The 17,043-nt window shown below is 42.6% G+C and overlaps 1 protein-coding gene across 1 annotated transcript in view; it reads left to right on the top strand.

Annotated features, from left to right (window-relative positions):
• Positions 1-8,964: 8,964 nt before the first annotated feature.
• Positions 8,965-17,043, top strand: part of SLCO1B3 (solute carrier organic anion transporter family member 1B3) — a 44,014-nt gene continuing 35,935 nt past the window's right edge. The window contains exons 1-2 of the mRNA XM_024103144.3: positions 8,965-9,066; positions 16,742-16,894. Coding sequence (XP_023958912.2) covers positions 16,766-16,894 — 129 coding nt within the window. The 5' untranslated portion in view covers positions 8,965-9,066; positions 16,742-16,765. The remainder of the gene's footprint in view (positions 9,067-16,741; positions 16,895-17,043) is intronic.

The following is a 17,043-nucleotide window of genomic DNA, read 5'->3' on the forward strand; positions in this document are numbered from 1 at the left end:
CCTGCGGTGATTTACCTCTCTGCCGGCTGCTCTGGGTGCCTGAAACAATGAACCTGCACAGCTAGGGAGTGGTGCGTGATTGCTTTTGCAGATTCCCTTTGCTTACCTGTCAGAAAGTCATTTTTCAGTGGGGAAGCAAAGAAATCTGCGGGGTACATGAATTCTGCGCACACGCAGTGGAGCAGATTTCCCCCAAGAGTAAGATTTACAGTTTGAAGTTATCTAGTCCACTCTAGTTATCAAAGACCTGTGCAGGCTTCTATTATTTATTATAATTTAATATTTGTATTACCCAGGCCTCAATAAGGAAGAGGGTCTCATTGTGCTAAGTGCTGTACAAACATACGAAAACACAGTTCTGCCACAAAACATCTAAGAAGCCATGTAACACACAAAGGTTGAGGGAAAGGGATGAAATCAAAACATGAACCAGGCCAAATCTTGCAAACTCCTGTGCTTTTGCAGATTAAGATCCTTGGACTTTGTGGGTCCCAACCTCATGCAAGTTTAAGCTTGGCTCATTGCCAGTTGAATGCAGGTCAGGGCTTGACTCATTCCCAGACTCAGAAATGTCAGGCATTGACATATTGCTATCTTCAGGCCAAATATCTGTACACACATTCCCAGGTTTAGGCCAGAAATTTAAGGATAATTCAAATACATTGACGCAGTCTTGAACTTCTGTGGTAGATGGGACTGGGCAGGACAAGTGCATCATATCCTTCTGATTCCAAAAGACAAAAGAGAAAGTCAAACCATCTATACCAATGCCCATAGTTTGTGGATGGTTTTCTATGTGACTTGTATCCTGTTCACCTGAAATTTGAAATGAGGGGTGCTATAAGGTTTGTTTGTGACAACACTTATTTTCAGTAAGGTTAAAAAAAATCACACCTTTCAGTGATGGCAGAAGAATATTTTCAGTTACCAAGTAGATATGATTGTTTCCATTGGAGAAACTATTGTGAAGTATCGCATGGTCAATAGCAGATTCCTACTATCAGAGGTCATCTACTTAGGTAGATAGATAAGGATGACTTGAGAGATGCGATCTCTATTGGTTGTACCAAAAGACCCAATGATAATCAGGAATTCTGCCTCAATAACTCTTTTTAAAAGAAAGAGTTCTGAAGCTTTCTTAACAGAATGCCATTGCCTAAAATAAATCTACAGATGACAATTTATCGCAAAGATTACCCCAATTTAGAAAAAAAAATTAGAAATACAGATTTCCTAGTGGTTTACTCTCTGCACCACTAGCACCATGTAAGTATCAATGTGAGCCATACATATTTCTCACACATGCCTTTTGAACTGTGCTCTCTTAATAGGTGTTTTTTATCCATATGTCAGGGTTACAGTATATTCATGAGGGGATAATTTGTGATTGAGTTCTGTAACTCAGAAATAAAAGAGGGCCTGGGCATGGTTCTATGTAAAATTAGCTAGTTTGTAGAGGGCATGTTAAAGCTAACACTCATCCTTGGCTGCAGGAGGACAGCCACAACAATCATGATCCAGGTTTCCACAGGTGTGATTTTGGGAAACAAAAGAAAACCTAGCAATTGTATCAATCCGTTACCAGATAGGGATGGGGAAATCGCCACTATTGATGCAGAAAAGGCAAAAGTATTCAATAAATATGTCCATTTTGTATTTGGGAAGAAGCTGGATCACATACTCCAGGCTTACAATGGTAATGAAATACTTTCTATTCCAGGGTGGGCAAACTATGGCCCTTCAGACATTTTAATCTGGCCCTTGAGCTCCTGCTGGGGAGCGGGGTCAGGGGCTTGCCCCACTCTGCGCGTGCTGTGGCTCCACACGGCTCCTGGAAGCAGCAGCATGTCCCCCATCCGGCTCCTACACATAGGGACATCCAGGGGGCTCCACACACTGCCCCCGTCCCAAGCACTGCCTTCACAACTCCCATTGGCCGCGCCTCCACGTAAGAGCCAGAGGGGGGGCATGCCACTGCTTCCAGGAGCTGCTCGAGGTAACCACCAACCAGAGCCTGACCCCCTCCAGTGCTCCAACCCCCAGCCCTGATCCCCCTCCTGCCCTCCGAACCCCTTGATCCCAGGCCAGAGTACCCTCCTGCACCCCCAACCCCTCATCTCTAGCCCCACCCCAGTGTTCACATCCCCAGCCAGAGCCACACCATCCTCTGCACCCCAACCCTCTGCCCCAGCCCGGAGCCCCAGCCCGCACCTTGAACTCCTCATTTCTGGCTCCACCCCAGAGCGTTCACCCCCTCCCACATGCCAACCCCCAATTTCTTGAGCATTCATGGCCCACCATACAATTTCCATACCCAGACGTGGCCCTCGGGCCAAAAAGTTTGCTCACCCCTGTTCTATTTAAAGGCTGTTAAACAGCAACTGCTAAAGCTAAACATTTTCAGATGGGCATGACTACCTAACTTGCACCCAAGAATTTTAAAAGCATTAGCTGGGTAGCTCTCTGAGCCATTGATGTTGATATTGAACAAATCTTGGAATTCTGAAGGACTTGGGTGAGAAAGGAGAGAGAGCTTATGTTGTGTTTATATTTTAAAAAGGGTAAATGTTATGATCTGGGTAACTATAGGCCAGTGATTTTGATGTTGATGCCCCAGGCAAAATCATGGAAAAGTTGATACAGCACAATTAATACCTGCTGTACACTGACAGATGCAGGAGACCCTGCATGGAACGGCTGGGGCGGTGGAGCTGCACTGGAGGAGCTGCGTGGGGCCACCCAACAGCCCCACGTTCTGCTCCTTTCGCCAGCGCAGCAGGAGGGGACAGAGGGCCCCCCCCCTCAGGTAAGGGGGGTGGAGTGGGGAGGGGACAGGGAGAGTGTGGGGGCCCTGGGATGGGGGCAGAGCAGGGAGGAGTCACGTGGAGGGTCACGTGACGAGGTCACCTGCCCCACCAGTCCCCCACCCCTCCCCCCCTTCCAGTAAGAAATGGATTCCACTTGCAGCACTGGTACATCCAGGACTAGAACCCAGAATGGCCTCCCGGGAAACCAGGGAAGATCACATTTGAAACGTCAGAGGATTCAAATGTACAAAAAATTTCAGAAGAAGTGTAACCCCCCACCCATCACTCCTCTCAAAAAACCTTTACCCTTCTTTATAAACCATAAAGAAGCAGAAAGAAGAATATCAGCACAATTTTAAAAAGAAAATCCTTTGCAGGTCTCCTTTTAGAGTATGCTTTCTTTTGTAAATTGGCTTTAACTTTAAAATGAAAATACTACAGTCTGCACTTATACAGCGAGTTTCATCCTGAAGGATTCCCAAGGAGTCTACAAACTGCTGCAGACACAAGAAGTATCTCAATCATTACTACAATGCAGCCAAAAACGACTGAGGAGAGTTGGCAGTTTTTCAAAGGGACACTATTAAGGGCCCAAAAGCAAGCTATTCTGCTGGGTAGGAAAGATAGAAAATGTGGCAAAAGACCACCTTGGCTTAACCACGAGATCTTGCATGATCTAAAAAATAAAAAGGAGTCATATAAATAATGGAAACTAGGACAAATTACAAAGGATGAATATAGGCAAACAGCACAGGAATGCAGGGGCAAGATTAGAAAGGCAAAGGCACAAAATGATCTCAAACTAGCTACGGGAATAAAGGGAAACAAGAAGACTTTTTATCAATACATTAGAAGCAAGAGGAAGACCAAAGACAGGGTAGGCCTACTGCTCAGTGAGGAGGGAAAACAGTAACAGGAAACTTGGAAATGGCAGAGATGCTTAATGACTTCTTTGTTTCGGTCTTCACCAAGAAGTCTGAAGGAATGCCTAACATAGTGAATGCTAATGGGAAGGGGGTAGGTTTAGAAGAGAAAATAAAAAAAGAGCAAGTTAGAAAAGTTAGATGCCTGCAAGTCACCAGGGCCTGATGAAATGCATCCTAGAATACTCAAGGAGCTAATAGAGGAGGTATCTGAGCCTCTAGCTATTATCTTTGGAAAATCATGGGAGACGGGAGAGATTCCAGAAAACTGGAAAAGGGCAAATATAGTGCCCATCTATAAAAAGGAAAATAAAAACAACCCAGGAAACTACAGACCAGTTAGTTTAACTTCCGTGCCAGGGAAGATAATGGCGCAAGTAATTAAGGAAATTGTTTACAAACACTTGGAAGGTGGTAAGGTGATAGGGAATAGCCAGCATGGATTTGTAAAGAACAAATCATGTCAAACTAATCTAATAGCTTTCTTTGATAGGATAACGAGTCTTGTGGATAAGGGAGAAGCGGTGGATGTGGTATACCTAGACTTTAGTAAGGCATTTGATATGGTCTCGCATGATATTCTTATAGATAAACTAGGCAAATACAGCTTAGATGGGGCTACTATAAGGTGGGTGCATAACTGGCTGGATAACCGTACTCAGAGAGTAGTTATTAATGGTTCCCAATCCTGCTGGAAAGGTATAACGAGAGGGGTTCCACAGGGGTCTGTTTGGGACCGGCTCTGTTCAATATCTTCATCAACGACTTAGATATTGGTATAGAAAGTATGCTAATTAAGTTTGCAGATGATACCAAACTGGGAGGGATTGCAACTGCTTTGGAGGATAGGGTCAAAATTCAAAATGATCTGGACAAATTGGAGAAATGGTTTGAGGTAAACAGGATGAAGTTTAATAAAGACAAATGTAAAGTGCCCCACTTAGGAAGAAACAATCAGTTTCACACATACAGAATGGGAAGAGACTATTTAGGAAGGAGTATGGCAGAAAGGGATCTAGGGGTTATAGTGGACCACAAGCTAAATATGAGTCAACAGTGTGATGCTGTTGCAAAAAAAGCAAGCGTGATTCTGGGATGCATTAACAGGTGTGTTGTGAACAAGACATGAGAAGTCATTCTTCCACTCTACTCTGCGCTGGTTAGACCTCAGCTGGAGTATTGTGTCCAGTTTTGGGCACCGCATTTCAAGAAAGATGTGGAGAAATTGGAGAGGGTCCAGAGAAGAGCAACAAGAATGATTAAAGGTCTAGAGAACATGACCTATGAAGGAAGGCTGAAAGAACTGGGTTTGTTCAGTTTGGAAAAGAGAAGACTGAGAGGGGACATGATAGCAGTTTTCAGGTATCTAAAAGGGTGTCATAAGGAGGAGGGAGAAAACTTGTTCACCTTTGCCTCTAAGGATAGAACAAGAAGCAATGGGCTTAAACTGCAGCAAGGGAGGTTTAGGTTGGACATTAGGAAAAAGTTCCTGGCAGGGTGATTAAACAGTGGAATAAACTGCCTAGGGAGGTTGTGGAATCTCCATCTCTGGAGATATTTAAGAGTAGGTTAGATAAATGTCTATCAGGGATGGTCTAGACAGTATTTGGTCCTGCCATGAGGGCAGGGGACTGGACTCAATGACCTCTCGAGGTCCCTTCCAGTCCTAGAGTCTATGAATCTATGAACTATATATATATCATTTCTCTATACTGAGGAGCTGAGAGATATTGGGTACAAAGAATGAGAATCTGGCTCTGTGTTGCTATTTAGGTGGGAAGTAGCTCTCATTACTGGCAACTCGCTGTATTTTAAATAGGAGGCTGGAGATATCTATTTTATTAAGAAAAATGTCTTGATGCCCCAATCTCCTCCTCCCCATACAGATACATGATAAAAATCAATGAGCTAAATTTGTCCCTCGTATCACTCTGCTGACTGTCTAACAAGGCAGTCACTGGAATAATGTGTGTGGGAAATGCACCAAAATAACAGCAACACCAAAATGTTTCTGAAATGAATATAATCATATTGTGAAGCTTTCTGAGAAGTCTCTTAATTGTTTAACATTTTCTTACTTCTACTTTATCCATTTTCTGAGTTTGTTTCTGACAGCCAGTTTCTAGCTTTAAGAGCATCAACCAGTCAGTACAGATGGAGAAGATTTGACTTCCCTGCATGAGTTAACTTTTAGGGCTCAATGGATCCTTTGTTTAAGGATTAGTGGTCTGCGAATAAAAATGGCTTCAAAACAGAGCTGCTTAGTTCAGTGCTCTCTTGTTGCCTGACTACTGACGGCTATTGCTACGCTACCCGTTACCAACAGCTATTGGTAGCTACTTCCACTGGCAGGAATCTGTTGCCGCCTTCTGGTTGGAGGATTCTGCAAACAGCTACCGCTATAAAGGTGACTGCTAGTGTGTTTTTTCTAGTGTGTTCATGCTGCAGGTATAATCAGATGTTGATAACATCTCAGTTTTAAAATTATGGTGATTTTGTTGTCACATGCCAATTATTTCCCTTAACATATGTAAACTGTGATTTTTGTAGGAGGCTTGGGGTGAGGGGAAAGGCTGAGACATATTTTTTGTCAAGGTGAGAATCATATAATATTTGGTTATACCATAGTGCTTTCCATTTCTCCATTTTATTAATAATGGATCATCCTCAAAACTTCTGGCTCAGGTAGGTGTCTCAGAGCATGGATGCTTGGACAGATGTTTTGGACCTAGATAACAGAATAAAATATAAGTAACTTAGTTTTACATTAAGAAACTTCATGAGATTTCCCCTAGCCATGTATAAAATAGGAGAAAGGGGGTTCATTGTTTGCCCTTTCATTTCAGAACAAATGGTAGATTTTTAATGTACAGAGGACCAGGCACATTTTTTGAGACCAATTGCTTTGGAAGCATTTATTAATATGAGGCAACCAAGGAAATACTCTTTCTCCCCTCAAAAAACAAACAAACAAAAATCCACCACAAACAGAAAAAAAAATGAATTTGTTTCCCCTAAAGGCTCGATAATTTCCCATCTAGAGAATGTATTACACTCTGTCCATAGCTTCATAAGCATTGTGCTTCCTACACCGCATGGAGTTTAAAGAAAAAAATCACTGGTTGTTGATAATGAAGTGGGAGACCAAGTCCAATGGTAAAAGATTGACATTAGAGACCTGCAGGTGGAAGACTCCACCTTCTTGTGGAAAAGAGCTGTGAATATGTCACAGGGCCTTTAGGAAAAGCACTGGAGTCCTGTGGATGCACTGTGAGGAGTTTGTATTATGTAGCACTAGTGCCTTTTTGTTCACACCAGCAGAAACTCCCCCAGCCTGCAATAAATAATGAGGTATCAAATCTTCTAGACTGTTGGAGCAGGCCAACTGCTTTAAGGGAAACATGCAGAAGCTGGAAGGTTAACCCCTCATGCCCAGGTGTGAACACCAGCATCAACACATGAAGAAGGACCACCCCTTGGAAGAGAGGAAGAAACCATATCTCCACCAGACCCATGAATCAAGACCTTTTGCACGTGTTTAGGGCCCATTTGACTAAATCGTGAGCCCATGCTTAAATCCATTGATTTCAATGGATATGCTTAGGTGCTTATCTGAATCAGTGCCTAAGCTGCATGGAGATAACATGAAACTTACCTCAGGGATGAAATGGTAACACACTATCACATCTTTTCTCTGTCACTATAATGAGAGCTCCCCTGAACTAATGGCTGACGTGGAGATATTGATTACATAATTCTGACTTAGCTACCTGTGGTTCTGCACAGAAAGCTAAAGATATAAAAATAGACTAAAATATGGAGCAGAGTCAGAATCTTTCTCTGGGACAGCAATGGGAATCAGTAAAGAGTTCCGCGATGGAGAAAAGTAGCTGAGGTTGAGTTTCTGAGAGTACCACTCATGAAGTTGTCCTGCTCCTTAATTTACCATCTTCAGTGGGCTTCTAAATATATTAAACAAAACCTTCCAAGCTTCACTGTTCTCCTTTCATTAATGCTTTAGAATTGACCTGCTGTGCAGCTCCTCTACAAGCCTCTCTCTCCCTTTTTCTGGATGGTATATCTTGCACTACAGGCACTAAAGTTGTATTTAAAAGCAATGCCTGTAACTCTGGTTGGGAAGATAGCATTCAAAATGAGAAGTGTATGTAAACTGGTGCAGTCAGTCACTTTGAGAGCCTGAAACAAGAGGCGCGAACTGCCACCTCAAAGGGATGTTAAAGGCAAAGCCTATCTATAATAATCTAAATGTCAATGTAGTTAATGATGTCAGCAGGTAAAAGAAGAACCATGCTAACTTTATTAGGGTCTACATAATCTGTAGTGTGTGGGATCTCATTTGGGTGTCATGAACAGGTGGAGATTAGATGTAGATACAAACTGCATGCATGAAAACCACCAAACTCTCCTCTATTTTGGCTAAAATTCTTTCTGGCAAGCAGGCCTGATCTACTACAGGAGCACCTGTCAAATCAAATGCAATGCTGTTCTTCATATCCTTGAAATGGACCAGATTATTGGAAGGGGTAAGCTGGTGAAGATCTGCTCCAAAGAGACTATACACACACTTAAGATAACCTAAATATACCGCCTTTCTGGGTTTGCCAGCACTGTTAACAGCACTGAAACACAAACCTAAACATTCTCCTCAGCATGACAGTTCCTTGTTTTCTTGTCCCTGCACCTAGCGACATCCATTTTACTGTCTTATATTCCTTGACTGGAGCTAATAGGACCCAAAAGACTTGATATCAGCAAGAGTCAGCAAAATATATTTTATCGGAGCTAGAAAACTACAGAAAGCAGTTAAATACAATAGACAGAACCAACACTGTATGCTATCAGACTGCCTCAGGGCAGAAGTAACATTCAGAATCCTAGTCTTTGAAAAGAAATTCAAACTTTTTCTTTCGTTCCTTCCCCCCGCCCCCTTTTTTGTAGTTGACAACTATATTAAGATTGGATCATCCACTAGGTAAAGGCAAGAGGTGTACTCTTCTGTCTCAGGAAAATGGGAGCTTCACAAAACAGTTTACAAATGCAGAATTCCATCCTAAGCACGTTCTACCTATGTTATTTAAATTTTGTAGTATGCATGTATTTTGGGACTGGGAAAAGGAGATGGAACTGGTCAGAGACAGAGGATTAAAGCAATGTTCCTAAACTGTAGTTTCTATTTGCCTAGTAAAATGACCATGCTAGAAAGTTAATGAGTAACCTGATAAAGATCAGAATACCCTTGTTTAAGGAGAGGATCCACTGTTTTTCAACAATTTAAGTGATGGGGTAGCTGCTGCTGTGCTGGATACATAGTCTAGGTAGGCACTTTTTACATTTTATTTTTACTTCCCTTTGAATTTCAGATTAGACATTTAGGATCAATCTATGTTTAAAAGACCCTTTGATGAAGTAGAATGCTAGCCATTAAAATATTAACATTTACTGGTTGAAGATAATTAGCATTACTCTGGCATTAGTGGTATTTCTGATGCTAAATTGTACCTGTGAAGGCCAATTACTTTCACATGGTAAATGTCAATAATTTAATGATGACCACTGTACGTACACATACATGATATGTAGATATAGATATAGTTTACATATACATAAATAAATTTTGGGAGGGAGTATACTATTGTCATTAAAAAATCCATTATACAGATACAGATATATAGATGATATAGAAATCACTATGTATTTCATGAGTAATGCAAGCAGGACCTAGCCCTGCATAGTACTCAAAACTAACCAAAAATATTATTAATCCTTCATATTTTGGAAGCTGAGAATTATAACGGTATTTTTTCATTTGTTTTAATCTATTCAGAAATCAATGAGAATATTAGTTTAGCTCCTCCGCTGGTGTAAATCAATGTGCTTCCTTTAACTTCTGGATAGGACCTGGCCAAAACCCTAATAAGTGTTTGTAGTTTCTTTGTGGAATTGTGTTTCTTTTGACATTTTGGAATTTCTCCTTCCTGTTAATTTGTAACTGCTGTATTATCTTGATCTTTGCAAACTAATTAAATGTTGTCCAGGATAAATATATTTGATGCTCTTCTTATCCATTGTGATTTGATGTAAGAAAGAATGGGAAGCCAAACTGAATTCCTGAATGTTTTTATATTATTAAATGTAAAATTCAACCCCATGCAGAGAGGCAACACAGAGTGCACTACTTATGTTTCATCTAAGTCCTCAAAATAGGGCTTATGTGATGCAGAAGCTTTGGGCCGGCCCTCTGCTCATTGGTGAATTTCATCTTATGGATATGACCGGCAAGGTGCTGAGTGTCTAATGTGATGTGGGGAAAGCTCTCAACTCCAACTGAAGTACATGGTCCATATAGTTTAGTCCCAGGATCCAACATTGTATCCTGAGAACTGAGCCTCAATAGATGCACTTATTGAACACAAGAATGAGCTCTCTATATTTTCTTACTGTCACAAATGATATATGCTATCAATCAGGTCCTTACACAGATGCAATGGGAAATGAATCTACAGACACAGATCTGTGAAAAACAGTAAGAACATCACTGGAACAATGTTAATCCCCCACTGGTATCATTTGCTTATTTTGAATTGCAGTCTAAGTGAGCTTGTTGTCAGGGCCGGCTCCAGGCACCAGGCACCCAAGCACATGCTTGGGGCGGCACCTGGTAAGGGGCGGCGGGGGGAGCGCAGCGCGGCGCGGCATTCTGCGGGCGGGGGGTGCTCCGGCGCTCGGCAGGGGGGGGGCGGCGCTCTGGGGAGGGGGGTTTCGGCGGCGCTCGGCGGGGGGGCTGGGCGGGCTCCGGCGGCGCGGGGCTCGGCACTCGGGGAGGGGGTTCCGGCGCGCAGTGCTCGGCGGGGGGGGCGGTGCTCGGCGGGGGCGGGCTCCAGCGGCGTGGGGCTCGGCGCTCGGGGGGGGGCGGCGGCGCTCAGCGCAGGGGGGGTCTGGCTCAGGCGCGCGGCGCTCGGCGGGGAGGCGGCGCGGGGGTTCCGGCGGCCCTTGGCCGGGGGGCAGCGCGGCTCTCGCCTGGGGGGGGCGCTCGGCGAGGGGCTCAGGGGCGACGCTTTTTTTTGCTGCTTGGGGCAGCAAAAAAGCTAGAGCCGGCCCTGCTTGTTGTGTATGTACTTGGTTGTATGCTTGTGCCAAATGAAAATGCTTTAGTTATTCTTCTCCCCTGCACCCTTACCTGAAAAATGCAATGCCCATAGGCCATTGATCTGCTAGAATGGAGTCATGTACGCAAACAGCAATGTCTGGTGAGAGATGATGCAACTAATTTAAATGCTCCTGGGCAAATCTCTTAAAGTCACTTCTCTGTGTTTCCTTTTTGGTAAAATGAACACTTCAAATCTTAGAGGGGTAGCCGTGTTAGTCTGAATCTGTAAAAATCAACAGAGGGTCCTATGGCACCTTTAGATCATCAGTGATCTACAACCCATCCTGGACAATGATCCCTCACTTTCACAGACCTTGGGAGGCAGGCCAGTCCTCGCCCACAGACAACCCGCCAACCTTAAGAATATTCTCACCAGTAACCACGCACTGCACCATAACAACTCTAACTGAGGAACCAACCCATGCAACAAACCTCGATGCCAACTCTGCCCACATATCTACACCAGCAACACCATCACAGGACCTAACCAGATCAGCTACAACATCACCGGCTCATTCACCTGCACGTCCACCAATGTTATATATGACATCATATGCCAGCAATGCCCCTCTGCTATGTACATTGGTCAAACTGGACAGTCACTACGCAAGAGGATAAATGGACACAAATCAGATATCAGGAATGGCAATATACAAAAACCCGTAGGAGAACACTTCAACCTCCCTGGCCACACAATAGCAGATGTAAAGGTAGCCATCTTACAGCAAAAAAAACTTCAAGACCAGACTCCAAAGAGAAACTGCTGAGCTCCAGTTCATTTGCAAATTTGACACCATCAGATCAGGATTAAACAAAGACTGTGAATGGCTTTCCAACTACAGAAGCAGTTTCTCCTCCCTTGGTGTTCACACCTCAACTGCTAGCTGAGCACCTCACCCTCCCTGATTGAACTAACCTCGTTATCTCCATACTGATTTATACCTGCCTCTGGAGATTTCCATTACTTGCATCTGAAGAAGTGAGGTTCTTACCCATGAAAGCTTATGCTCCCAATACTTCTGTTAGTCTTAAAGGTGCCACAGGACCCTCTGTTACTTCAAATCTTGTTAAAGTTGAGGAAGAGAAACCCATATGGCTATCCAAACAAATGGCAAGATAATGCATCAGGCTAGATCTTCAGCTAGTGTAATCAACATAGCTCCATTCAGATCATTAGACTACATTTATTTATACTGGCTGATATCCTGGCACGTTGTGTGGAAATAGATGAGATATAATCACTTTTCATTTGAATTTTGAGTTGAATGTCTCTTAAGATGAGTTGCCTAAAAAAATGATTTTGTATGATGGTTAATGAAGAAGTACTTTACAGGTATGTGTTTAGGTCTACTATTGGGGCCGGTTATCCCCTTCATGTACCGATCTACTCATGTTTCTGGGAATGGGAATGACATTTATTCATTGAGGCCAAGATTTTGGGTGCAATTGAGACACCTTAAAAGAGCCTGATTTTCAGAAAGTGCTGAAAATGCGGCTCCTGCAAGGTATCTCAGAATGTGCACCCAAAATCATCAATCTCTTTTGAAAATCTAGGTCTGAGATTTTTGCAGAAGAAAACAGATAATTTATAATAGTGCCTAAGGAGTAGGCTTATTAATTCTAAATAAGAGTGAAATTAAAAGTAAAGGGCTAAGGTAACAGATTTGCTGTGAATAGCAATATGGCTGCTATTTTTTACCATATGAAATGTTTTGGTCCAGATTAATACCTGCAGCAAATTTACCTTTGGTCTTTTTTCTTAACTTCATGTGGTCATGGAACCCACCCAGCACCCAATCCTTTGGACATGGGCTAGGGTCAACCAAGTTCAGCAGAATGCGCATGCCAGCAGGTCTAACCCTTAGCCCCTCCATATAGCTTTTCCTGCAATGTTGACACTACCTTTTTTTTCCTTGGCCTCTTCTGTAACATCAGGAGCAAAGGTGTTATCCATCCCAGCCAAAAGTACCTACCCCTGCCCTGCTTCTTTACTGTGCTTCTGTCTCTAAACGCTTCGCAACATCAGGGACTCTTGAGGATTCCATCACTGACTTGTCCAGCTACAGCTAAACCAGCTGCCTCCATTGCTCCTAAAATCTTCCTAGCAACCTTTCCCCTACCTCCTGTCGGACTAGGTAGTGTATTCACTGCAGCTGCACCATTGTAGCGTTTTAAGTGTAGACAAGCTCTAAGGCTTGCTCCTAAACCTTTCAAGTGAATAGGTGTTTTTCCATTGACGTGAATGGGAGCCATATCAAACCAATAGGCATTTTCGAAAACTTTGCCCTCAGTCCTCTGTGGTATGACCCAGGGCAGAGATACTTGCAAATGTTACTGGCTTTTCCCCAAGGGAGGGAAGGTTCAGCCAACTTTCACAAATCTGTTCCAGCTGCACTGTTGGAATTGTTGATCTCTACGTTTTTTCTTTCTTTCATTGTCAACTCTCAAGGGTACCAGGAAGGGTGAAGCAAGTTGATTTTGGTACTGTATGATTTTTGTGTTCTGGCTTGGGACTATTAGTTCTAAGACTCCAATCTCCTTGTTCTATTGAAAAAAGCACTTCTGAACTTGTTTGTTTCAATGGATTCACTGTTTTAGGGAGCTCGGTGACAGCATATGGGCATTTCTTCATGGAGCCAATTACAGGTCAGGGCCTTGTTCTATTTTCCAATTGGAGTAGTATATGCCAGCAAGTGTTTTCTTTCTTTAAATAAAGTTCATGATTTGCAAATATATATGACTTCCACTAATTTTTGTGGAATAAAATATTCCCATTTAGTTTTTATTACTCACCGAGCTCTAAAACATACAACACAGCAGAGAACACAAAATGGAATATGTGCACTGCATCGCAATAAAAACAGATAAAACCGAACCCAATCTTTAATCAACAATAAACAATTCTATTGTTTTAAGGAGGGGGAAATCTTGCCCTCTCCTCCAAAGCTGCAGCGTGCTCAGTGATCCACAGCAGAACTTGTGTGATTCTATGAACAGGTAGTGGAAGGATTAAGAACATGTCTGCAGAATACTGTTTTTAAGGATTACCTGCACACCAGCACAGAATGGGGCTTTGGAGGTATGCAGGGCTAGAGGAAGATCAGACTAATTGCCAAGCAGATCCATGACCATGTAGATCCGCTGGCCAGTTCCTCTACAAATGGGGTGTGTGGGTGTGGATGCATGTACACCTGCTGCAGCCAGAAGGCTATGAAGAGGCTTGAAAGAAGGATTCTTTCCTCCCAGCCCCTACAGAATTCCCCAACCCAAATTCCAGTTACTCAGGCTGTACATTAGGGACAGAAATTTTTACCCCTGCATTTTAGTCCAAATAACAATTCGGTACCACTAAGTCCATACGTAAGTGTGACCTAAGAACCTCTGGATGCCAATTGGCAGAGAACTCTGGATATACAGGGGTACAGGGATCCCCTGGATCCACCAAAAGAATGTCATGTAAGGTCTCTAATGCAAGCCTGTATCACACTAGTCATCAAAACCATTGTGAGATGTATGTATGGAGAATATGTGAGGAGTTATTTATGTACACTAAAATTGTTCTCTAGGTCTGTAGTTAAAAACAGCTCACTCAAAGGGTAGGTCCACACTTACCTCCGGATCCGGCGCTAAGCAATCGATCTTGTCTAGATGGGATAAATCGATCCCGGATCGATCCCGGAAGTGCTCGCCGTCGATGCCGGTACTCAGCACCTTGCCAGTCATATCCAAGTTCGAACTAAGGTACTTCGAATTCAGCTACATTATTAACGTAGCTGAATTTGCGTACCTTAGTTTGAAGTGGGGGGTTAGTATGGACCAGGCCAAAGGTAGCATGTCTTGAGACTCCTCCCCAGAAAGGGGGTGGCAGACACTTATCTCCAGGGGGGACCATTGTGTATTGTACGTCATACAATAGAAGTCTATTAGCATTCTAAGTCAAAAGCAAATGGAGAGCAGGTGGAGACTTAAGAAGGAAACTGACAAGAGGAGGTAAACAGAGGGGGCTAGCTTGAGGTTAACCTCAAAGGTCTGTTCTGGTATATTTAGGGATGCAAAGAGACACCCTGGTATCCTTCACCTAGGAAGTAAACTGACAATGAGTTTGCTTAGTGAAAAGGGATCTCAATCAGGCGTTGTTGGAAATGCTGGAGAGAACTTTGGGTGAGATAACTTGTTAGTTACCTTTGGGCTTTAGAATACATGTGGTGGTGGTGGTTTATATGTTACCATTTGTTTCCATCTCTTACAGTGGTTTTTATTTGAATCTCTATTTTTTTCTAAATACATTTCCTTTAGTTTTACTAATTGATGTCAAGTGCTGAGAGCAATACAGGAGCAGGGGGGAGGGGTCTAAGGTAAACATGGTAAACTGTGGTACACTCTTCCTTTAGGAACAGAGGATCTAGGATTTCTGTGGGTATCCAGTGATCAGGGGCTGAATACCACAGTGGGACACTTTGAAGGGCCTTGGGGGTTCGGGTTAATCTGTTGTCAACCTGCAAGGCAAAGACAAGGCTGATGTAGCCCAGAGCACAGCACGTGAGTGGGTGACAGGCTGGTTGCGTTAGGGAGCAGATGGTAACAAGGTGACTCTCCACCCTGGATGTCCTGAGAAGCATCACTGTAACCTTCTATAAAGAAATATTTCCTTCAGTAAGCTAGTGATTTTTTTAATGCAGTTCCTCATTATTCTATGACATGAAATAGATGGAGTAATTCCCCTTCCCAAATTAATGGGAAGTCTTGAATTCATTGGATATTTTTGATACACAAGGAACACAGGATAAGCCCACAACTTTTTCATTTTGTTACTGGAGTTGTGCAATCTTGGTTATTTACATTCCAGCAAAGAACGTACTGAGCCTTGTGCCTCATTGAGCATGCAGCATGCACAGCTATCTCAGAATTACATAACCCTTGCTTACTTTGACCTTGTGTGAAATCCAGTCACTTTCTCTTGTAATCTCCTACAAGTACAACTCTAGTGTAGTGGATACAGTGTTTGTTGCTGGTGTTTCAGTAAACATCCCCGCTGTTCAGTGTTTGCTATGACTCACCCTTTTCTTGCTAATGTAACATATAGCTTGAGACTTAAAAACTTGCTTCCAGTTGATGACACTTAGATGTTGATGGCTTTCACTTTTGCCATCAGTTTCAAAAGGTCTCCTTATAACACTTATAACTTATGTTTTCTTTTCCCATATGGACTTAATTTTCAGTGCCCCCAGTACTTTTTGTTATATGTATTATATATATTATAGAGATGCTTTTCCCTTGTGAGAGCACTGCTCTGGGTCTTCTTTACCAAACCCTTTACTTGTCCCTTTGTTGTGTTTATCCTCCCCATCTCTTTCCTTTCCTATTACAACATCTCCTCCTCCACTTTCACAGTGATCATTTTTGGGGTCCAGGACATAAATAAAACCCAACTTGCAATGTTCTTTATTTTGTCGTATTCATAAAATCTTAGTACAGAAGCTCTCCCCCAGCCCCCATTTAGTTCCACAAATGTGCAGCCACATTTTTGTAAGCATTCACTAATTTTGGGTGCCCAACACATGCCAGATTTTTAGCATTGCTGAGGCCCTAAAGTGCCAGTGGAATTGTCTACTGGGATACCATCTCCAGAGTATCTGTTCTAGTGGGAAATGCAGATTTTCAGTATATCTGAAAATTAGGTGCAAGTTGTCTCTATTCGGAAACAATTAGTGACCACTGAAAAAATGTTAACCATGGTGTAAATCTTTTTAGGTGAAAGTTAATTACAGATTTCTATTTCAGTATTTCTATGGAAGAAGCCCTGGATTTATTATAATTTTCTCATGTTTTCTTGTACAAAACAGATAATCAATTCAAGATAAGAAACCATGACAGTGGAAACTGATTCAAATGTTAATCACTCAAACCTTGAAATGGAGCCTACCCAGTCTTTGGAAGATGGAGCAATCCAACAAGTACCAGGCAAAAAGAAAAAGTCCTGTTGCACTGGCTTGAAGGTTCAGTGGATTACTATTATTCATTACTGTTGTTATTTGTTGAGCATTGATAATATGTGTGTTCTTCTTCAAGGTATATAAGCAGGCGTGGTTCTTGTTCCCTCTGTTTTTTTCATCCAATTAATAAAAGAATATTAGGAGTTTTATTT

This window comes from Chrysemys picta, chromosome 1 (genome assembly GCF_011386835.1).
Source record: "Chrysemys picta bellii isolate R12L10 chromosome 1, ASM1138683v2, whole genome shotgun sequence".
Lineage (NCBI taxonomy): Eukaryota > Metazoa > Chordata > Testudines > Emydidae > Chrysemys > Chrysemys picta.